The following is a 25,672-nucleotide window of genomic DNA, read 5'->3' as shown; positions in this document are numbered from 1 at the left end:
CCCACCCCCTCTCTCTTTCCAGTACACACTCACTCAGTGACACAGCCTGCCTCCATTCTGAAGGGACAGGAATTTCTCAATGGTCTGATGAAGATTGCATGATTTTGGTCCCAAGATTCATGGTAGCGGATGTCTCTGGCTACAAAAGGTATCGTGGGAGTCACAGCTGTGCCAGCTGGGCCATTTCTCTGACACTCAACACAATCTTCCATTTCGGGATGCATTTTTCACCAAACAGAATTTTTTTAAATAGACTCAAGTTCCTACTCCAGGCTTAGTTCAGTTAGATTATAGAGGACCGCAAAGATGCAGCAAATATAATTCATGGGTAAGCAATATAAATATACTTCTTCTTCCTTTTCTGAAGATGATTGTGATAAAATTTTGTGATTCTGTCACATCTAATGATTTTGAAAGAAAACTGGATCAATCAGTGTCTGAGATGCATGACAGCTAAAAACTGTCTGTGCCAATAGAGATTTATGAGCATCTTGTTTTCAGATTGATTGATGATGCTGAAGCAGCTTGAAATGAGCAGACTAGAGCAGGAAGGAGTGCATGGTGATTAAACAGAGCAGCATAATTGGGCTGATTTCTGTGAAAGATTCAGGCACAAACTGTTTTCGTTCTGACAGGGTAAAGTGGCTTATCTTCCTCTTTCAATATCTTGACCGTGATGCAACATTTTAGTTGATGTGGCTGTGATAGATATAGGCTTTGGAGAACAACTCCAATATTAGATAAGGCTAATAATAAATCTAATATGCTTTCTTTTGCAAAAGGGAAAACCTTAAGCTTCTGGATTTTTAAACATTGTCTGGCTTAACTTAGCCTAAAGAGTCTTTTAATGGAAAGTCTTGGTGGTGGAAAGAGGTGGAACTTGACCCTTTCGTTCAGCTCCTACCTTGCTACTATAGGAGTTGCTTCATTTAAAGCAGTTGCTTTGCTCACTTATAAAGTTAGGGATTTGGATTGTTTTATCATGAGAAGTGATAAAATACATATATTGTAGTGGTTGTGAGTCTAAGTTCTAGAGCCTGAAGCCTGGCTTCAGATCTCAATTCTGCCAATGTGTGATCTTGGCTCTGTGACTCAGTTTCTTTATTTGAAATTTGGGGATGATGATGGTGACACAATCCTTAGAGTTATTGTAAGGATTAAATGGGACAATAGCTTAGAAAGGTAACTAGCAGAAAGTGGACTATCTATAAATGTAAGCAGAATAACTTCAAGTTCTAATCCATCTCTGGAGGTCTGCTGTTCTAATTTCAGCAAACTAAATTTAATTATAGAAAGACAACCAAAACTGTCAAGTGTCATTGACATGTTTCTAATTCAGAAAAGTATTTCCATTTTCCACAGACCTTGGATATACACAGGCTCTTTTACCTTCTTCCATCCAAGATTTGAGTAAAGATTAAAACTAAAAATTAAACCCATGATTGAAAAGTCCACAATTCAACTGCAGAGACACAGAAATGAAATTGGCCTTTTGTTCTGATATTTTTAGCCATAGGAACTAGGCAATATCTATTGCAGCTACTCTACTCTGCCACTGTATTATGAAAACTGAAATAGACAATACTTGAATTAATGGTATGGCTGTGCTCCAATAAAATTTGATTTATAAAAGCAATCAGTGGGCAAGTTTTGGCCCATAGGCAATGGTTTGCTGATTCCTGGCCAGTCTGCTTGTTTCTGCAAAATCCTTATCATTTCCAATTCATATATGAGAAAAAGTGAGGCATGGAGACTGTAAGTAGCTTGTTAGAAAGTCACATGGCTAGAAAGTGGCAGAACTGAGATCCAAATCCAGGCAGCCCTTGCTTTTACCCACTACCCCATGGTACCCTATGCTAACCAGTCTCTCTGCCTGTGAGGCATGGCTGCTGAAATCTCCCTGGCTCATTCCCTTACCTCCTTAAGCATTAGCTCAAATATTGTCTTCTCAGTAAGGTTTCCCTGGCAGCCCTCCAAGCACCCCCTCTCTACTCCCCTACAGTACCTTCTTCTCTATCTTGTATTTGCCTTGTGACTTCCTGTGTGATTTTCCTCCACTATCCTGGAAGCTCCATGAAGGAGAGGCTATTTAGTTGTTTTGTTTTGTTTTTTCACTAATGAATCTTGAGGACCTAGAAAAGTACCTGAATGAGAGAGATGGAGGTTTTCATCATGCTACTCTGATATATTTGGACATTCATTTAGTAATAAATAGCTAATATGCCAAGGCCAAAGGTAAACATGGGATGCTACCACTACCAGCTGTCGAGAATTTTCTAAAATTCATGCTTAAAATTCTTACTTATAGAAAAACAAATCAATATTGATGAATAAAACATTAAACTGTTTACAATGTGTTAGAAGTGCTAAGTCTCCCTAAAAATGAGACTCTTTTCAAGGAGTGGCCAAAAAATCAAAAGAAGAATTAGCAGATGTTATTTGTTGAGTTCATAAAGGAATAGTATCTTTTATGAGTCCAATCAGGGGTATGACAGCCACACAAATACCCTCAGCTTTCCCTGGAAGTTCATGAAGAAGGGAGTTCCATGTCATTGATAAGTATTTATTTGGGAGTTATAAAGAATGAGGCAGCGCTTTGCAGAAGTGTTGGTTGTGGGCTTGGTATTTAAATTTGTGATTATCTGCAAGCCTCCGCATTGCTAATTATTAATAATGACAGTTGGCCACATAGGAAACAATTGAAAGGAATTTAGTACCTGGCATGGTTGATCTAAATGGCATGTCATTTTCCAAGCCTAACCTATCCTCTTATCTTTTCTTCAGCTTCTCACACTTATGGAACCAAAGTCCAGCTGGTATCTAAAAAAACTGTCTTACACATAGTGAAACCATTTACTCAACGACTTCAGCACACATTTTCAAGAATGTTTGGTGTCACGAAAACTGCCAGGTTTAAAATGGAGATGCAAATTTAAAGTGACAATGATTAATATTAACTTATAACATAAATTATCACTTATTCACAGCTTGTCACCAGCTAATAAGCCCTCTACAAGAAATTCATTTGCATTTCTTGTATAATTCCTACACACCTGAGAATTTAATCCTGAAAATTGAGTCTTGCTCTTTGCTCATCTATTGACATTCAGATATTCTGAATCTTGCCAAAGAGCTCATGTCTAATTGAACCCACATTTTCTTCACCACCAGAGTAGCAGGGCTCAATCAATGTGCAAAAATTAATAATCATCTGGGGATCTGGTTCATGTTGGAGGTGCTAAGTCCCAATTCCTTGTGACTCTAATTCCATAAATTTGCCTTAGAGCCCAAGAACCAACATGTTTAACAACCATCATCTGTCCAAGGTGATTCTGGCATGGCTGGCCTGCAGACTGAATTTTGAGCAGCATCATCCCTTGCTGGCTCCCTTGGTCTATGTTGATAATTGGATGAGAATAAAGAGATGCTGCAACTAGAGACCAGCTTCAAGGACATATGAAAACAATGTGGTGTAGACCAAAACCAAAATTATTTCAATCAATTTTATTTCATGAGAAAGTCAACTCTATTTGTGAAGATGCAGATTAGTTCAAAAGAATGACCTTTCTGAATAAAATATAGATATTAGGTTGTTGTAATTTAGGTTTCTAGTTTGCTTCTTTTGTCTAAAGGTGGAGACATAGACTTCTGGTGGGAAGGAAATCTCCTCAGTTAATACTGTGAGTGAGTTGTTCTCCAGCTAAACAAGATTCTATTGTATTGCAACTCTTTGTTTGCTTCTTGTAAATTGGTTTGTGGAGTTTGTGATTCTTAAAGTTAGTTAAAAATAAGTTGTGTGATGCTTTTTATGTATATAGTATACAGAATAATGAATATGAATATATAGTTTATGCTTTTGAGCATGAACAAACTGTATTAATGATTGTTAACATTTTATGACTCCATCGTTTTAAGGTGATTATCTGTAATTTGAGCCTAACAGCAGACCAATTTATTCTAAATCAATGTTTCAATTATTGATATTTTGGGCCAAATGATTCTTTATTGTGGGGTTTATCCTGTGCATTCTAGGATGATTTTTCAGAATCCCTGGTTTCTATGCTCTAGGTGCCAGTAGCATGAACACACCTTCCCTTCCAGTTGTGATTAAAAAAAAAATATCTCCAGACATTGCCAAATGGCTCCTTGGGGACAATGTTACCATCCAAAGAACTACTGTGCTATATCATTTTTATCACACATTCTAACCTTTATTAATGCTGTTATGTAATAGCCCAGAATAAAAAGATTTTTTAAATATTTTTAGTTATAGATGGACATGATACCTTTATTTTGTTTATTTATTTTTATGTGGTGCTGAGGATCAAATCCAGTGCCTCATACATTCGAGGCAAGTGCTCTACCACTGAGCCACAACCCCAGCCCCAAAAGGATTTTTTTTGTAACTGTCAGAGTCCTTAGTCTGTTCAGAAGCATTGGACCAATGTCAATTTCATCTACATTTTTAAAAAAATTGAACCAAATTTGAAATTATCCATTTTTAATTCTTTTTTGCATTTTTATTTGTTTTTTTAGGTATGCATGACATTAGAGTATATTTTGACATATTATACATACATGGAGTATGACTTATTTAATTAGGATCCCATTCTTAAAATAATGTCCTATGATGAGCACTCAGAAGACTGGATGCAGAAAGCCTTAATGAGTGAACCATTTATGAGATAAACAGTCATCAAAGGAAAACGCTGGTCTAGACTGCACATTTGAGAACTGAGAAAGAGCCAGAAACATTCTAGGCTTTTCTGGTGGGCTTTGGTACTCTTCCTGAGTGTTTGTCACTTTGTGGCAACATTTACCTTTGTGTTCATGTCTCTTATGAGGTCTGATGGGTGAACCTGGGTGTCAGGGCTTAGCTCTTCCCCAGATCATCTTATAGCATTTATTTTCTGCCTTTGTAAACTAGCAATTTAGGACTCATCAAAATATCAGTTCATATTTGAATCATCATCATACATAACCCAATGTCTTTTCTTATCAATGTAACTTTAATTTGTTCTCCCCTTCAATACCTGAATAATTTTGTTTCCAATCATCTTTTCTCATTTTCAAATATGAACATGTCACTCTCAGTGTTGCTAGGTGACTAGAAAGCACCTATGGAAGAGAACAAAATCTGCTTTGTATTGCTTACGAGAAGGTTCTACAGCATCTGGCCCTGACTTCTGCTTGGTTTCACCCCCTGCTCTATCCATCCTTCCAGGCTTGTGATTCTTGAATAAGCCTGTTCCCTCAAACTTGTTTGCTTTTGCACTCATGGTTTTCACCAATGTACAATTTCTACTGGACAAATATTTATTTCCCTTACTTGACTTTCAAGTCTCCATGAAATACTAAATTCTCTACAAAGCTTTTCTTGGCTTCCAGACATATGGAAAAGTCTTGTCTCTTAGGCACCCATTGCATTTGGTACTTAATTCTAATATCACCATTTGTGTATTTTTATAAACTGCTTGTATTCTTCCTACCTGAAGGTTCAAGACAAGGATTATGTTGTCATTTTAATAATTCCAAGCCTACTATAGTGCTTAGAATGTAAAAGATGTTCATTAAATATTGATTGAATTAATTCAACAAGAGGGTATAGTAAATAAGAACAAAATGTTTCTTCTAGGAATTGATTTATTTCAGTCATAAGTTATACTTCAGAAATTGGAAAAATACAGCTCACCAGCCAAATCCAGTCTACCTTCTGTTTTTATAAATAAAGTTTTATTGAACTATGCCACACAAATTCATTTATAAATTATCTATGGCTGCTTTTGTGCCTTAAAGGCAACATTAAATAGTTTTAACAGAGACCCATGTCCCACAAAGTGTGAAATGTTTACTATCTGGCCCTTGACAGAAAAAGAATGCCAATATCTGCTATAAATGATTAAGCCCATTGTAGGTCACATGTTTAAATGCTTTTAAAGAACAGGTATGTAATTGTATTTTGACATTTCAAATAGAAATCAGCTCCTCTAGGTACTTAAACTTCATTTGTAAAAGTCACAAATGCATCTGGAACTTCTTATTTTTTTTGGAGGTGGGGGGAAAGCAATTCTCTGATAATGTGCCTTGTGGTATACTAAGCTTAGAGGGTAGAACTGAGAGTCATACCTAAGATCCCAGGCCCCAACTCCTGACTGTTTAAACTTGTACTTAGTCTAGTTATACCAAAAAAAGAAAAAAAATCCAAAACACACTGGCCATGGAACACTCCCCTTCAGTTCACTAAGTGCGACCACAGCCTACCCACTTTACCTAGATTTGCTTATTCACTCATCTCCCTGCACCCTTTCACAAAGCATCTTCCCTGAGTTCCTCCTAGGCACCTCTTAATATTCTTCCTATCAAGACTAACAAACCAAGAGCCCTCACTTCTTTAGCCCGTGTTCAAATATTGTCCAGTCTTTCTATCTAAAACCATAAATCCTTTTCTGCTACTTCCTTTTCCTTGATTTGATTTTTTCCTCCCTAGCAATTCCTAGCATATTTAATGCACTACAACTTTTACTTACTTTGTTCATTTTCTGCCTCCATTAAATTATAATGTCTCCATTTATTAAATGAAGAATGAAATCCAAGCTAAAGAGGAAAAATAATGAATAATTAGCATAGTGTCATTCACTCTTTGGAATTAACATTTGAGGGAGAAAGTTGCCACCAGTATGGAACAAAAGTATCTTAAGGGTTTCTAGGTCAGTCTTTCAGTCTCCCTTCTTTTAGATGAGTGACTTCTTCAAGATGGTTAAGTCTTAGAGTATTATGTAAATGCTCTGCTCATTGCAATGGGTCCTTGACAGTGGCTTTATGAGCCAGCAACTCTCTGTCTCCCTAGAAATTTTCTTGATTGTTGAGGAATAGCTATCTTTTCAAATCTGTTGCACTGGCTGGCATCTGTGATTTTCAGGAAGTCCTCTTCAGTAAGGCACACAAGTTTCAGAAGATTGTGAAATATTCTTTCATTGGCCATCAATTTCTCACTGTTGTCATTGAGATGAAGCCCAAAACTCTCAATGGACAACAGAGGCAAGGATGCATGCATACAAATGCACCCTTGTAACTGTGGGAATCTTTACTGTGACTCTTTGATGAAATATTTCAATATCAAATGTTTTTTGAATATACATAGTTATTTGTTATATCTCTGTACTTCTTGTGATTGAAATAGCTCATGAAAGTGCTGTAACTAGAAACTCAGTGGTTACAATTTTTCTATAGAGTTTAATGCCATATATTCTTAACCTTGAGTCCTCATAATTTGGTGAAAATTATTTAATTGCTCCAGACACAGTTTCATCATCTATATTAATATTGTAGTAATATATAGCATATATAATTATAATAATAAAATATATTGTTAATATATACTATAGAAGCATAAGTATATGATATATTATATGCTAAAAGAACAGTCAGCCCTCCGTATCCTTGGGTCCCACATCCTCAAATTCAACCAACTATGGTTCAAAATTTTTCTAAAACAAAAAAAGTGATCTGAACATATATAGACTTTTTTCCTTGTCATTATTCTCTATGTTATATAGGATAACAACTATTTACAGTGTTTATATTGTATTAGACATTAAAATTAATCAAGAGATGGTGTATAGGATAAAGTAGGTAGGTTAGGTTATATGCAAATACTCTCATTTTAAATAAAGGACTTAAGAATCCTCATATCTGGGTATCCCCATGGGATACTGAAACCAATCCAGCATAGATACTAAGACAAAACTGAATAATCATATACTGTATTATATTAGTATATGATGTTATATTATTGAATATTATATAAGATAGGGTAAAAATGTCGACCACCTCATCATCTCATTGGATGTATTAACTAAAAAGCTCCTATACAATTGTTTGCACATGATAGAATCTTAAAATATATTGACCTCCCTCTTCCTAGTGTGCATGACAGCAGTTAGCAGCACAGTTTTTCCTGTTACTGAAATGTGAAAACTAAAAAGTTCCTATGTATTCCTCTAAAAAAGAGGAAGTAAGACCCTCTCACCATCTTTCCACATAGTTTCTTTGGCATGTGTCTGTGTCATCAGATGAGATCATGTGACCCAGCAGCTAATTTAGATTTTGATTTTTGCAACTCACTGAGAAAAGCCATGATAAACCAACAGAGGATCTGTTTGGGAAATGGAGAACCAATTGTGGAACACAAAGGTGGAGTTTTCTTGTTTTGATTACTGACAAGGAGAGAGGATGAGATTTGGGAGAAGTAGGTGAATGGTGTGACTCTCGATGTTTTTCCCTTGGCCTACAGGGTGATTTCACCTGGAACAGCATGTCAGGCCGCAGCGTTCGGCTAAGGTCAGTCCCCATCCAGAGTCTTTCGGAGCTGGAACGGGCTCGACTGCAGGAAGTGGCTTTTTATCAGTTGCAGCAGGACTGTGACCTGAGCTGTCAGATCACCATTCCCAAAGGTAAGGCCCTGTCTGCCTTTCTGCTCTGCCAAAGCTACAAGCTGCAAACTCCTCTCACACCTCACACTAACACAGGAAGGAAACTGCAGCTTCTTGGTCACTGGGTAGCATTCATGTCCATTTTGAAAGACATGTCCAAGTAGGACAATTTGCATGTCAGCTAACACATAGTTGAAAGGGAAGGTCAACGTTGGGCATTACAAAGCAAAGCCATGTATATCTCACCCATCTACATAGTTTCACAACAACCAGTGAAAAAGCACTTCCAGGAAGCTCAGCTTAAAGGGTTGGAAGAAAAGTGGTGCCTGCCTCAACTTGATTTCAAAATAAATAGATGAAAAGAATGCCTTGACACTTGGTTAAACTTATTGTTTGATCTTACACAAACTCAGAATCAGAGATTTCATGGAAATGCACTCCTGTGTAGCCAGCCTAGCACCTGGTGTGCCTAGATTGGGCTGTACTATGATGACATTGGAGCCTGGGTACACTTGTTTGACTGTTGTTTTGACATTGGTCCTAATTCCCATAAAGATGAGGGATGGGCACTTGAATTCTTTTAAGCCAAAAAAGTCTGTCTCTGAATGTTTACTATCTACTATAAAAGCACTTTATAATTGGTATGAGTATGGAGTAGAAAACTGATTTGAGGCAGAAGGAACAACTTTTATTTTATACCAATAGTGTAAATCTGCCTATAAAAACTTATATTGACCAATGTGCATGATACATGAAAGCAGAAAGGGAATAACAAGCTTCTAAAAGCTAGAAACTACATGGATATTTATTCATCAACTAATCTATATTAAATGCATATATATATATATATATATGTCTATGTGTGTGTAATATATATATATATATATATAACACACACATAGACACATATGTGTCTATGTGTATATATGTGTATACATACAGACATTCATAGATATGTGATTGACAACCAGGAAAGATTTTGCCCCCATCCCCAGGGAACATCTGCTATTGTCTGCCCATACATTTGGTTGTCACAGCTTGGGGGAAAGGCACTGCTGGCATCTAGTGGGTAGAGTCTAGGGGTGCTACTAAATTCCCTACAATCCACAGGACAGGCTCTTTCAATAAGAATTATCAGATCCCAAGTACCCAAGCACCAAGGTTGAGCAACTCTATGTTTCATATGCACATATGCTCACATTCCATCACCCACAGTGCTACCAGTGCTGTTTTCTTGGCTGTTGTGCCTAAAGAAAACAGTGCTGGCTTGGGAGTCTAAGGATCAGGTTTTGGGAACTTGTTTTCTCTCTCTCTCTCTCTCTCTCTCTCTCTCTCTCTCTCTCTCTCTCCCCTCTCTCTCTCTCTCACACACACACACACACACACATAAGCTTGAGAAGTATGTTAGTCAGATTTAAATGTCTAACAACAAATTAGAGGAGTAATGATTCGGAGGCTTTAGTCCATGGCAGACAGTTTTCATTGCTGTGAGCCTGAGGTGAGCTGGAGCATTGTGGAAGAAAGGTATGGCAGAGGAACACTGATGTGCTCAGGGAAGCTGGGCACTGGAGTTGGGGAGGAGGAAGGGTCAGGGAAAACATATAGTCCCCAAGAGCACACCCCCAGTGCCCTAATTCCTCCAACCATGCTTACCTGCCTATAGTTTTCATCACATTCCAGTAGTCCATTCATATTTTTAATCCATCAAATGTATTAATCCACTAATGATGTCAGATTCTTCATGATACAATCATTTCCTAAAATCCCCACCTCTGGATATTGCTTTATTGTTTTCAACACCTGAGCTTCTGGGTACATTCTACATCCAATCTATAGCAAACAGTTTGCCTCAGGATTTTTGTGGTCAAAGGACCAAGCTAGGAAGAATACCATGAAAACACTGAGAACACAGAGCTTGTTATGGGATGGCAAGTCTTAGGGCCACATTTTTTCTTAAGGCTGGAATCTGAGATTCTGTTGAGGGTCGTGATGAAGTTCAGAAAATACAAGTGGAGGAAGCCTAGGGGGGCTGGCAAGATGCACATGTTACTGCGAGGTGCTTTGCTGCTTTTATCACATTCTGTTGCTCCCACAACCACAGCCAGATCCTGCAGAAAGGAAATTCCTACCCCTTTTATATCTTTCCACACTAATCTTACATAAAGGCCCTCAGTAGAGATAAGAAGAAAATCACTTGTGCAGTTGTGAAAACCATGTACTAGAGACAGCCAACCCATGTCTCTTCTTTTCTCAAGGATAGACCCTCCTGCCTTACCTTGACTTGATTTGCTTGTAGGATAGAGGTGAGATCTGCCCTTCACTCCCACTTAGTTCACAAGGTGCTATAAACCCTCTCCCCTAGAGTCCTGTCCTGTTTCCCTTTCATAAATATAGACTTTTGTTTTTGTTTGTATTTTTTTTTTATGCTGAGGACTGAACCCAGGGGCAGTTTACCATTGAGCTACATCCCCAGCCCTTTTATTGTTTAGTTTGAGACAAGCTCTTGCTAAGTTGCTGAGGCTGGCTTCAAACTTGTTATCCTCCTGCCTTAGCCTCCCACGTTGCTAGGACTAAAGGCATGTATCACCTGACACAGATGTTCTTTTCATTCCTTAAAAAAATAAAAATGTGTCAAGCATGGTGGCACATGCCTGTAATCCCAGAGTCTCAGGAGGCTGCAGCAAGAGGACTGAAAATTTGAGACGAGCCTCAGCAATTTAGCAAAGCTCTAAGCAACTTAGTGAAATCCTATCTCAAAATAAAAAATTAAGACTGGGGGTGCAGCTTAGTGGTAAAGTGCCCCTGGGTTCAATCCCCAGTATGAAAATAAATAAATAAATAGAAATGTTGACTTTGAAATGTTTTTGAAACCTGTATTGAATGCAAATCAGATAAGCTATCAGGAAATAGATATTTTTGTAGCTATGCTTTTAAATCCAGTTAATTTTATGTTTCTCTTTTTCATTGCTTTTAAAAGAATCCACTAAATAAATAAACTTTACTAAACAGATAATTTTATAAAAACTTCTCTGCTGGAGGCTGTGTCTCCATTGCTTATTTCTGAGACTATGTGATTCCCAACACCTCCAGGGAAAGATTTACACTATTGAGATGCTCAAAGATATTCCAGGCCTTGGGAAGGGTATTTTGACATTTTCTATCAAAGTAAGATTTAATGATTTACAAATATATTTTCTCAGTTGTGAAGGAAAGAAGGGATTGTGTGATTGGTAGAAAAACCTAGACACCACCCAAGGGTTTTTGAAGCTATTGTTTGGGGTAGATGTTTTTAGACATGAAATATTTACTAAGATCTTCTGAGTATGTGGCCATAGCCAAGTGCTATGATGACATCAACTATGGGCTTGAGTGTGGCCACTTTTGATCCCCAGGCAAACCCCCAAATGGAAATAGCTTCATGCATTAGGGTTGAGAATGGGGAAGATGTCCTGGAGGTTTGAGAAAAGAGAAGAGGGGTGGAAGAGATAGGATCTATTGAACAGCAATGTTGCAGAATTGTGGGGCAGACAAAAGGCCCATCTGTCTTATAGCTGGACATCTAAAATGCAAAATAAAGACCCTGGCAGCTAAGCACAATTAAAAGAAAACATGCCATTCTGTACTTTAAATTCCTTAGTCTTAGTTAATCCAAATCTCCTCTGGTTAGGATTTTCTAATTGAATTTAACAAAGGTAAAGAGGGCCAGATAATTGAGAGAGTATCTGTGATTGGCAAAATAATGACCCCTCAAAGATATTGACATCGTAATTCCTGGAACCTGTGAAGTTACCTCACATGCCAAAAGAAACTTTGCAAATGTGATAAATTAAGGCCCTTGATGTAGGAAAATATCCTGGATTTTCTGAGAAGACCCAAAATAGTCATGTGAGTAGTTAAAATGGAGAGACTATACTAACTGTGTTCAGACAATGATGTGATTATGTATTATGATTATGGCCAGAGAGATGCAATATGTCAGCTTTGAAGATGAAGGAAGGGGCCAAAAGCCAAGGAATGAGGGTGGCTTCTAAATGTAGGAAGATCTAGAGCCTCCACAAAGGAAAAGAGTCCTGCTGACACCTTAGTTTTAGCCCATTAAAACTCACTTTAGACTTCTACTTCCAGAACTGTAAGATACTTAATTTGTCACTAAGTCTGTGGTCATTTGTTATAGCACTGATAGGAAACTATTATGATATCCAAGGGAATGATTATAATCCCAGACCAAATGGTCTAAATTGGATTATATGGTGTTTTAGGGCAGTTAGAAATAAATATAAAAGGGATGTATTTTTCTTAAATAAGAATCAATATATAAATATTGATATAAAGATAAAGTTATGTCATCAATTATCTGTAAACTGAATGTGATTCCAGAAATTGCTCCAACAGAATTTTTTTAGAATTTCACTAAATTTATTTGAACATCATCTTAGTGAATAATTATATGGAGGTAGTCAAATCAAGGGAAATCTGATTTTAAAAAAGTACAAGAGACATTATCCCTGTCCATTTACTAAAATATGTCATAAAACTAAAGAAATTAAGAGTATTATACTGCTTCACAATAGATAGGTAAATCAATGGGATTCAATAAAGTTCCAAAATGAACCAAATGTACATGAGAATTTATTACATGATAAATAAACATGGTATTTCTTATCAGGAGAAAAATGTAGATTATTATATTTGAGATAAAGAGATAACTATTGAGGAGGGAAAGGTGGATTATGACCTTACTCCTCACATTAGAATAAATTCATGTTAAGGAAATATTTGAAGATTAAAAATTGAAAAGGAAAATATAACAGGATATACATACACACACATACATACACACACATACACACACACACATACACACACGTGTGGGTGTGTGTGTATGTGTGTGTGTATTAGGAAGGTAGTACCCAGAAAACATAGAAATATGAATTTCTCTACATAAAAGAAAAATACAATCATCTCCATGACAAGTATGTAAATAAAGTTTTATAGCACATTTGTCAGACTAAATGCTGACTTCTTTACTATATGGGCTCTAATACAATTTAAAATGAGAAGGGAAAAAATCTAACCAAAATGTGGACAAATTATAAGCAGCTCACAGAAAGTGAAATGCAAATAGTGTACAGATATTTGGAAAGTTGCTCACCCTCACATACATTAAAGAAATAAAACCTATGGCTGGGAATGTAGCTCAGTGGCCCAGTGCTTTCCTAGTCTTTGTGAGGCCCTGGGTTCAATACCCAGACCTCCCCCTCTGCAGAAAGAAAAAAGAAAGAAAGGGAGGGAGGGAGAGAAAATGAATACAAGCTAAATACCAAGGAGTTTTTTTTTTCTTTAGATTATCATGGATCCAAAAATTGGATAATATGAGCTGGGAGTGTAGTTCAGTGGTAGAGTGCTTACCTGGCATATGAGGTCCTGGGTTCGATCCCCAACACTATCAAATAAAAAGACAGATACTTACAAAAATTGGATAATATATTTTAATGGAAAATAGACATTCTCATATACTATCAGTAGAAGTATAAATTGTTGAAACAGCCGGGATGGTGGTGCATGCCTGTAATCCCAGCAGCTCAGGAGGCTGAGGAAGGAGGACCACAAGTTCAAAGCCAGACTTGGCAATTTGGTGAGGCCCTAATTAACTTAGCAATACCCACTCTCAAAATAAAACATATATTAAAAGGATTAGGGATGTGACTCAGTGATTAAGTACTCCTGAGTTCAATCCCTGGTACCAAAAAAATATGTATAAATAAAAATAAATTGTTGAAACAACTTAGAAGGCAATTTGACAATGTTGTCTAAGTTTTCAATGGCCCAACAATTCCACTTCTCAGAGCATGTCTCACAGATATACGCTTGTATTGATTGGGGTAGGCTAACCACTCAATGTATTAACACTATAAAAGTATCTTTTTTATTTAAGCACCATCCAGTGCAGGTTGGCCATGGGTGTGGGTGAGAATGGATGGCTTCTTACACTTGCTTGGGACCCAGACTTCTTGCCTCTTTTGACTCTTCCCTCCTCTAAATTCACTCAGAAAGATCATGCAGAGACTCGATAACTAATAAGACTTATATAAACCCAATAAGATGACTGATGAGTTTAATTTGGTACCCCTTTTGAGCCTGAAATTGCCCCATGGAGGCAACCAGGGACTGTTTCTGATTGTTCAAATACATGCTCATGGCAGAGGTTCTTGGATCAGAGCACCTAATCTGTAATAGTACAATCCTTAGTAAGAGAAGCAGGAAACAAATATAGGAATCATTTTATATATTAGGTTATATGTTAGGCTCAATGAATATTACTTTGATAACATTTTAACACAAATGGCTCAAAGCAGGGGTTAGTGAACAAGCCCAGCTTACCCATGTTTTATAAATAAAGTATTATTGGAACACAGTCATGCTCATTCATTTATATATCATCTATGCATACTTTTACACATATCACAGTAGAGTAAGTTGTGACAGTGTTTCAAAGGTTTGAATCTGACATAATTTTCCTATGTATGTGTATGAATATACTGCAGTGAATCTCACCATCATGTGTATCCACAAGAAAGTAATTTTAAAAATAATTTTAAGTAAATGGCAGAAAGGTTAATAGAGGAAGGGAGCAGAGAGTGGGGGAGGGAAGGAGAAAGAGAGGTACTGGGGACTGAATTAAAACAAGATATAGTCCATGATCTTATAATTATGTCAAAATGGATTCTACTGTCCTGTATAACTAAAAGAACATATAAAAAAAAAGAAAAAAAATGTTTGCTTTTTGGCCCTGTATAGGAAAAAAAATGCTGATGTCTAGTCTCAGGTAAAATGAAAGGAAGTAACTGATTATGGCCTATGTCATAAACAAGTGTTTAAAACAGAATGGTTCCAAAGAGATAATGCGTATTCATTTTCTTTAGTAATATTTTTTCATCTCTGGCTTCAGTTAATTTTTGATATCACAATTGAGAAAATTTTGTTTATGTATTTTGAAAAAAAATATAATGGAATGAGGAATAGCTAATGGATTCAGAAATTGTGGATAATAGTCTCATAAGAGTACCCTGATACCTCAAAATTGCTCAATTATATGACTTTCTTATAAAGTGTCCCCTCACCATTATTCCTTAGGCAATGTAAAAGCCAAGTAAACAACTCAATGAAATAAAAATATTATATTCTTGGTAGACCAACACTGCAGTTGTCTTTAGTTTGTGATTTAAATGTTGATTTAGAAAATAAGAATGACCTGGTAGGAAATGGAATTGAGCTAGCACTAGATAGAAACTATAACTGCCCTATTGCTGTGATACTCTTGCTAATGATGTCCAGTTGAAAAGGCCATGTGTTAGATCTATTCATTGAAGATTTTTTGTACAGAAGTTAAAACCTGGGCTAGAATCCACAAAGGTGTGCCCCAAAGAAGCAAATACCACCAAACAGGATGGTAAAGGATTAATTAAAGCACTAGGCTTAGATTCCTTCAACAAAGGCCTCTGCTATGGGAGCTACTTGTACTTTCTTTGTATTCCCAATCACCTTTTCTTGATTCTCCCAAAGAGGACTGTGATTTGCTATGCAGTAGGGCCAGCATTTGTTTTTGCACTTGAATTGTCTGGCATATTGCTCAATAGACCACTGGTCCTCAGCAAATCTTTGAGAAGTCAATGAATGCATCCATATGCTTATTAGGTTATGAGCCTTTTTTCTCTTTTCTGTCTCTCTGAGAAGCATCGATCATCTTTCTCTCATTTCTCCTAGTGTCTCTAGTAATTATTTTAAAACAACCTTAACACTTTCCTCCTGCTGCATCCCATGCTGTTTCCAACTTTGATTGATAATAGCATAGGAAAATATGAAACTTAAATGAAATAATAACAAAATGAGCTTAAAACATCTACTGTCATACACTAGTCACAGAAGTTCTTCTTCATCATATTCATCATCATTATCACCATATCACATCGTCATATATCTGCCCTCAAATCTCTGTCACTCCATTATATCTCATCTTAATTATAACCATAAACTCCTACTTGCTTTCCTTAGTTCAGGGTATCTTTTCATTCTATTCATCACATCCTAAGCCACCAGAGTCATCTTCAACCACAGAAGTCTATTCCATTGTTGGAATTTTTTAAAGCCTCCCAAAGTTCTTTTTGTATACTGATCTCACTATCAAATCTATTTGTAATACTATTTTATATAAAAGAAGAAATCATTTTTTGGCAGCCTGTTCTGAGGAAGCAATACAGACTCAAGTTTATGTATCTTAGAACAGCAGGTTTAAAGCTTTTTGTACATAATCTACAGTGAGAAATATATTTTATGTCTTGGGACAGAAAAATATGAACCAAACCATGCTGATCTTTATCAGAGATTCATGTTGAAATTCTCTACAATATTCTGTCCTGTCCTCTTTTGTTCCATTCTATTTCATTTTCTAAAATGCACTAGTTATGACCCACTAAATTTTCTTGGTTAATTAATAGGTTATGACCTGACCCTTAGTTTGATAACCCAGTTTTAGAAGGCAAATGGAATGGGGAAAAGACAATTAAGAAGAAAACAACAGAAATATCAGTATGGAAAACTTTTAGTTCTTCTTTGTTGTGGATCTCAGGGCCTTGGTAAGATAGATGGGATGTTCTGGTTCTGTAGGACCATGGAAATGAACATAAGGCTAGAACATACCCCAAGCATCTAATGCCACTCTATCAAAAGCCAAACGATATTAAGGATGGTAGAATATGATGATAACACAAATTGGTGTGAATATACAATGTATACAACTAGAGATATGAAAAATTATGCTCTACATATGTAATAACAATTTTAATGCATTTTGCTGTATTATATAAATTAAAAATTTACATAAAAATTCACCTTTATCAAATAGGAAAATATAGTGGACAAATTTTCCTTATTAATGAGTTATGTCATTAGCTTCATAAACTGCACCTCACTTTTTATGTTTCTAATCTGTACTTTCATCATTGTGAAATTCATATTTCCTTATTCTGTGACTAAAATCAGAAATTTTATTATGAAAAATAAAACCATAAGAGTGACCCACAGAGAACTTCCTACGTTGCTCCACTGCTCTCTTTAGAAATACCAAGCTAGATATACAGCCCAGAGGAAATAGATATGTGGAGTTTTCAGTTATAGGTGCAATGGAGGATACATCACCATGTCAAAAGTAGTCCATATCTTCAAGGAATTCCAAGTCAGTTGATGAATAAAATACAAATACATCAATTATATGAAAAGAGCAGTTGATATGATGTGTTCCAGTTACCTCTGGCAACCCTTGTAGATAGAAGCTGCCTCATCAAATCATTACAATAAAAGTCAATAATCATGGAGATTTTTCTGAAGGTGCCTTTGTAGTTTTCTTCCTGGATTCTCTCCTTAACAGGTCAGGATATTTCCTATATACAGTTATCAAATGTGTGATGCTGTGTGATTCAGTGCTGATGCCAAGCAAGTGCATGATTCTATAAGCCATGTGTTTTATGCCTTGGTATTCACTAATGGCTTCCTTTATGTTCTCAGATATAGTTTTCTACCTGCAGTCTTGTCCCTATACTGGTTACATTTATACTTATTCATATACCTTTGATGGAGCAGCAACCAATATTGCACAAGACCTTGGTATCTTGACCAAAGCTTCTATTACTGCAGTCTTTGAAATATTCTGGCACCTTTCAAAGATTTCAAGACTGCACTGTTCTCTGTTGGGATCATGACAAAGCAAACTTGATAATTACAAGAAATACCCCATCCTTGAAATTTAAGCAAGACCTTCCATTTTTGCTTCCCTGACTTGGAGTAAAATGAAAGCAAATATGGTTAGATTAATTGAAATTAAATCCTGAGTGGGCAGGTTTTCTAGATCATGTAAAATCAACCCCTCAAATGGGATTCCAATTAGGATTGGAATAAGTTATACTCCATGTATGTGCAGTATGTCAAAATACACTCTACTGTGTATCTAAAAAGAACAAATAAAAGATAAATAAATAAAACATAAAATCAAGTCCTGAAGATTAATTAAAATTTTGATTAGTGGAAATTCACAAAGTGTTTACAAATGGAAAGCTCTGGAAGAACAGTTTAAGAAAATAGTTTAAGGAGTCTTCACTAAAGATAGAGGAGTGGGCAAACTATAGCTCATGGGCCAAATCCAGCCCATTGTTTTTTGTTTTTTTTTTTTAATATACTTCTTTTAGTTGTCAGTGGAACTTTATTTTTATTTATTTATATGTAGTGCTGACAATTGAACCCAGTGTCTCACACATGTCAAGCAAGCATTCTACCACTGAGCTACAATGCAGCCCAGCCCACTGTTTGTTTTTACAAAGTTTTATTAACATCCAGTCATGTCAATTTGTTTCTGTACTGCCTATGACTTGTTTAGTGCTACAGTTATAGAATTCAGTAGTTTCAGCAGAGATTATATGGTTCACAAAGCTGAAAATATTCACCATCTGGACCTTAGTGGAATAGGCTTGCCAATCCCTGATTTAAGAAAGTGATATTAATTTGACACAGTGATTCATAGCTATTATCCATGCAGTTTCACTTTTTTCATTATCTTTATTTTGTAATAATTGGGTGCTTTTTTAATGATCAGAACTCCATGGCTCTCAGATGTTTCAGTGCTTAAGTTATATGTAACCAAATATTTTTCAAAGTAGAATAGTAAGTTCTTTTGGTGGCTGATCAAGAAAGAAAAGTTATGTTTTTATGAGTTGTTTAAACAACTGATGCCATCATGAACTCTATAGTTATACAGGTGTGCAGTGAGTTATTTTAATGATAAACTAATCTCCATTATGTGTTGATTATTAGCTACTATTACTATCTGGTTTGATGACTAAGAAGTTAGCAATATTTATTTGAAAAGACTTTACTCTGCAGATTTGTAATTCTTTCCAATTTGATCTTTCTCCTCTTCCCTTCCCTGTCTCAGTCAGTTTTGCATCCCTGTGAACAGTATACCCCCTGAGAACAAAGAAAAGTTTATTTGAGGCTCATGATTTCAGAGATCTCAGTGCACAGATAGCTGACTCTAGTTTCTCTGGGCCTGACATGAGGCAGCACGTTAGTACTGAACAGCCCAGTGGACGAACACTGCTCAACTCATGGCTGTGCCAAGGAGCAAAGAGAGGGAGAGAGAGGGGAAGGGGCTATAGGGAAGAATAACCCTCCTAGGGCATGCCCCCAGTGACCAACCTCCTCCAGCCACACATTACCTGCATATAGTTACCATCAAGTCAGTCCATTCAAACCAGGATGTACTGATTAGTTTACAGCTCTCACAATTGAATAAGTTCACTTTTGACTATTCCTGCATTAACACAAAAACTTTTAGGAGACACCTCATATCTTAAACCATAGCACTCCCTGTCTTATATCCCACCCAACACACACAAATTCAAATTTTCTATGGATGCCTTTCCTTTGGATACCTGACGTGTCTGGGGTGAACCTAAAAGCAGAAGAACACACCCCACAGCAGAGTTTTGGATCATCTGCTATTTAAAATGCATTTACTGCAAATTATGGAAACTGGACTAAAAGTGGCTAGTTACAGGACTCATTAATCCAGTGGCTTTCCATCTTTTCTTTCTGCTATTATCAGTGGGTCACCTTGTTCTTTAGCTGACTTCACTTATTGGTACAGAATGACTACAGTGAACCCTGGTATCATTGTTCCTACAGCAGCATCAAGAGGCAGAGAAGAACCTTGACTCTGTAGAAAGTATTTTTTAAGAATAGAAAAGAAAAAAAAAAGAAAAAAGAAAAAGAATAGAAAAGCATTTGTACTACTGTCTCCCAGTAGACTTCCCTCCCTTTTTATTCCCCAAAATTGTAATGCCTGGCAATGCTCAAATCAACAGAGACAATGGAAAATAAATCACCAGAATTGGCTTGAACTAAGAGTCCTTTCCCAAGGGTAGGATGAGGACTCCTCCTAGGATACATGACTGGATGGAAGGTGAGCACCTAACAGGATAGAGCAAGGAAGAACAGGGTATAGATAGAGATAGATTTGCATTAGAAACAGTGGGTATACATAATGTCAACTTCTGCCATTGTATGCAAGAAATGATGGAGAACCATTCTTATTTTATCTGCTTCAGTGGGCATCAGAGGGCCTTGCATATACTTGCTGCTCAATAAATATTTTAGAAACTAAATGAGATATGTTAAAATTTAAATGTCACATATTCATTTATATATTGTATTCATGTCATTTAGAAGTATTTAAAATGGCTCAGAGTTTAATAAAAAAACAAGGAATGGATAGGTCAAGAATGAGGAACCTAACATTTTCATCCAATTGCATCATCTCCCGGTTATTGAATCTGAGGGATCTATTTTCATGGGAGCAAATGACAGGAATTTCTAAGAGTCACCAAGTTTTAAAGTCTCTGGTTCAAGGGTATTTTATTGCCCTCTTATTTGTTCATAATAAAACAATAACCATCAAAACAAAGTAGGTTAGGATGTGGTGGGGTACACCTATAATCCCAGTGACTTGGGAGGTTGAGGCAGGAGGATCATGAGTTCAAAGCCAGCCTCAGTTACTTGGAGAGGCCCTAAACAATGTAAAAAAAATCCTGTCTCAAAATACAAAGGGCTGGGAATGTGGCTCAGTGGTTAAACACCCCTGGGTTCAATCCCTAGTACCACCACAAAAATATAAATAAAAAATCCACCCACATTCCCAAAGTAGATGCCATTGTCTGACTCTACCTTTTTTACTTTTGAATAATTATTTTAATTCATTATTATAAGTAAAAGAATTGTGCTCACTGAAACCAATCCAAACAGTATGAAATAAAAAGTAAAAGTACTCCTTCAACTTAAGTCCCACAAATTGAACTCCCCAGATATCAATGAGTAGCACTACCTCACAAATTTTCATTGTTAAAACTAACAATAACTAGCATTCATTTAGTTCTTGGATATTAATCATATTTTGTTATAAAACAATTTATGCATGAACTTCTAACCCTGTTGCTCAAATATTAGTGTTTATCTCAGTTTTTGTGTGCACAAACTGTAACTACCTTTTTAACTTGGACTATGATCTTCAGATTTAAAACAAGTAATGATGGAACTCCATAATTCAGGGCTTAATTTTCTTGAGTTAACAATCCAAGCATTTTTTAAATATGTATTTTTTTAGTTGTAGTTGAATATAGTGCCTTTATTTTATTTATTTTATATTATATTATTTTATTTATTCTTATGTGGTGCTGAGGATCAAACCCAGGGCCTCGCACATGCTAGATGAGCGCTCTACCGCTGAGCCACATCCCCAGCCCCCCAAGCATTTTTTGAGATAAGTGATTTTTATCTTTTTGTTCTCTTACCTACTTTCTTTCCTTTATACTCTAGGGAAGAAATTTAGCCTAAAGAAATGCCTTGCTGAAAGCCATTTTTCCTGTTCTGATATTTGGAAACTTCTATCTCTGAAAACACCGTGCCTACCTAGACTAAGTTAAAAAGTCTTCTTTTCCATTTAAGGACTGTGTGATGAGAGATGCAAATTCAGGAGTCTGAAAGGATAGGCTATCTTCTTTTTTAACTCATAGAACTTAAATGTGGAAAAAATGACAACAAGTAAAAAGATCCTTCTAGGGCATAATTTGATCATGACCAGTTGTTGCAGTAAGCAGTGATTACAAAGAATGCCTAGTTAAGGAAAAACCATGTTTGAGCTTTTAAACCCATGGCATCCAAACCGTGAGATCAGCTTCTCACGTTTTGACAGAATGAGGAGACACACTCAACAAATCAAATACCTTAATGATTTTCTGTAATAGGAACCCTCGCTTTGAGATTCATGAGTCCAAAAGGGTTCCCTTTCTCTCCTGAATATGATATAGAAAAATTTTAGAACTCATCACCCTGCCAAAATTGTTTAAAGAAAACAGAAAAAGTATTTTAATGTTTAATTGAGCTGGAAGCATGGTGACCTCCAAGAGTTGACTCTCATTACAGCAGTAAGAGACACACAAAATGTTCTTATTTTCTAACCACAGCTTTGTTAATTTCACCACCACTTCAACATGTAAACTGTGAGGATTAGTACATTTCACAAGTACTTTGGGGAGCCTTAGCTCTAAGAGAGGCATCTCTGTTGCTTAAGAATACCATAAAACATTTCCTTCCCTGGGGAAATTTAGACACTTTAGAAACAGATTTTTGGAAATTTGAGCCCACAAGGTGCTAGCAGGATAAAGAAAGTGTTTAATTCAGTGGGATTTATACTAAGACAAATGATCCAGTCGCCTTGTTCCTACTTGCTTTACTCCATGTCAGTTATGATGCTAAGGATAAAGTAGATATAGAAACTTTGATGACTTATGGATTTGTTTAAATAACTAACAATCTATAGTTAAAAAGATTTCTTGAAGATGACATCCATATGTGTGTGTGTGCACGCACACACACACACACACACACACAAACATTGAAATCAAAAGTTAACTAAATGGTGGGGCCAATTAAAGCTTGAATACATTGATTATTTTCCACTTTTTTCATATTTTAGTATTTCTTCCAGAATTATTATTTGCCACTCTCTTGAATCCTGGTTTTCGATTAAGGAACTATCAATTCAATCCAGAATTTGCAATTTTCTTATCTGTTTTCACCAATGGAATGCATAGTTGATAAAGGGTTGAATTACTAGGAATAAAATGTTAAGAGGGTTAGAATTATCAGGAAGAAAAGATTTCCTAAACGAAGTAGTCACCATGTGAGTTTTGGAGGAAACCACCACTAAAATTCAAAGGTCCTGTTGGGCATAATGGCACATGCCTGTAATCCCAGTGGCTTGGGAGGCTGAGGCAGGAGGATCTCAAGTTCAAAACCAGCCTCAGCAAATTAGCAAGGCCCTAAGCAACTCATTGAAACCCTGGCTCTAAATAAAATACAAAAATCGGGTAGGAATGTGGCTCAGTGGTTAAGTGCCCGGGGTTCATCATCCAATTTTTAAAAAATCAAAGGTCCCTGGGAAGGGTATTTTCATCCTTCAAAACTGATCTAAACATTAGCCTTTGTAAGCTTAGTTGAGGGTAGCCTTTTCTTATTTGTCTTTGCACCTAGTAAATATCTTCACTGAAGCATTTAATTTTTTTAAGTTAAATTTCTACATATCTATCTCTAACAGTGAACTCTTGAGTTCCTCAAATGCGGAGGTAGTGTGCATTCATCTGGGTTCATAGCATATAGCTTAGTCTCACCTAAAGTGTGTGCTTAAGCAGTGTTGGGTGGATGGATGGATGGATGCAGGTATGCATGATGAGCCCACTTTCTAGAGTGAAGATGACATTTACACAGATATTGGTTACAGTGTTAATAATATTTCCAAGCTAAGGTACTATAATACAACATTCCTAAAGAATTCTTGTTTTACAATGGAGAAGAGATCCCTGCTTTGGCTCTCCTCCCAAATCTCTCCTGTTCATCCCAGGTCAATTCTTAGTGTAGTGGTCACATGGCTTTCTGTTTCCAGGATAGCTACCTGCCCCTTTCTGTCAAAGCTACTCTCTCTTCTACTTTTTGGGATGGACTTTGAATATGGACCAAGCAACTCAAAATAGAGGTACTAGGGGTAGTGATTGCATTAACTGATTCCTATGTCCAGCCCATATTTTCCTGGGACATGATTTTGATTGGGATTTTGGCTCTCCTGCTCCTTTCAGTCACTATCTGTTTTTCAGTGTGGACTTACAGACTAGTTTAACATACATGGATAAGAATAATCCCTGGAAAGCACCAAATGTGTAGTGCAGTCACAATTAATTGCTCCCTAGTGCCATGGGCCATTAATAATATTACCACTTCTTTACCAAGCCTCGTGTCCAAACTAGAAATAAAATATCTCCTTTAGTCTTTATCTTGCCTCAGTTTTGAGAGGTCTGCAGCTTCAAAGCCCTCAAAAGAGGAGGTAAATGAGAAGAAATAATGAATTTTAGTTTTAGCCAACAATAAATGTAGCATTAATAAACATTTTTACAGGATGTCCACAGATTGTATAATTTATCTAATTCATATCCATATATACATATTAACCTACTTCTCATGCATATACACATATATATGTAAAATATGTTACATTTTATTTTAATAACCATATTTCATTTATCAGGATTGGGTATGGGAATTTAAATAAACAGATTTTTTAAATAATTAGTGTTCTTAGATATAAATGAAAAATACTCCATCCAAACAACTTAAGCAGAAAAGGAATTTAGTGAACCTAGGATTTAGGAGGAATCTTAAGACAATCTAATCAGCCACCTAGAAACCATCACCAGGACCATAAAGACAAATCTGGTTGAGGCGTTTAACTTTTCACTCCCTTTCCAGGAAACATGTTCCACCACAGTGGAAACCATAATAAATGTTTTATGTCAGCATAGACATGTGTTTTCCTTTAGGTCAGGGAGTTGTGAATAGATTATTTCACTATCAGCCAGGTCAGAAACTGGCTTATGAGTCACAACTCTTCTTGCCATAAAGTTGAGCTCACAATTCTGTAAAACACTTCAGTGAAAACTCTAGGCCTCCATTTTCCTGCATGCTTAGCAAATGAGTTTCCAAACTATGCTTGAATACATCTGGTGCTTGAGAGAAAGAGGTTGTTTTTAAGGGTTTTTTTAATTGGTACATAATAATTATACAGAATAGTGGATTTCATTGTGGCATATTTGTAAATGCACATAACATTATTTGAACGATTTAATTTCCTGGTACTTCCCTTTGTCCTCCTCTTTTCCCTCCCCCGGCCCCCTTTCTGCCTAGAGGTCTTCCTTCTATTTTCATGAAACCTATCTTTTTCTCTCTCTCTAGCTTCTACACATGAGAGAAAACATGACCTTTGACTTTCTGAGTCTGGCTTATTTTGCCTACCATGATGCTCTCCACTTCTATTTGTTTTCCTGCAAATGACATAATTATTCTTTAAACAGAATAAAACCCCATTCTGTATATATACCACATTTTCTTTTTTAGTCCTTATTTTATTGGTGCATTATAATTGTATGTAATACTGGGGCTTGTTATACCATATATGTACATGTACATAATTTGATCAATCTTTCCCCAGTACTTTCCCTTCCCTTCCTCTGCTCCCTCCCCAAATCGATTTGCTTTACCCTACCAATCTCCCTTCTGTCATCATTATCATTATTATTTAAATTATATAT

At 36.4% G+C, this 25,672-nt stretch overlaps 1 protein-coding gene across 2 annotated transcripts in view; it reads left to right on the top strand.

The window, feature by feature from the left end:
- Arhgap6 (Rho GTPase activating protein 6) overlaps positions 1–25,672 on the top strand; it is a 472,030-nt gene that overhangs the window by 385,174 nt on the left and 61,184 nt on the right. For both annotated transcript variants that reach the window (XR_007344780.1, XM_015487958.2), the window contains exon 2: positions 8,294–8,453. Coding sequence is in view for 1 of the 2 variants with exons in the window: in XM_015487958.2 (XP_015343444.2) it covers positions 8,294–8,453 (160 nt within the window). In the remaining variant the exon portion in view is untranslated. The remainder of the gene's footprint in view (positions 1–8,293; positions 8,454–25,672) is intronic.

The sequence above is a fragment of the Marmota marmota genome, unplaced genomic scaffold (assembly GCF_001458135.2).
Source record: "Marmota marmota marmota unplaced genomic scaffold, marMar, whole genome shotgun sequence".
Lineage (NCBI taxonomy): Eukaryota > Metazoa > Chordata > Mammalia > Rodentia > Sciuridae > Marmota > Marmota marmota.
This window is presented reverse-complemented; position numbering and strand designations above follow the sequence as displayed.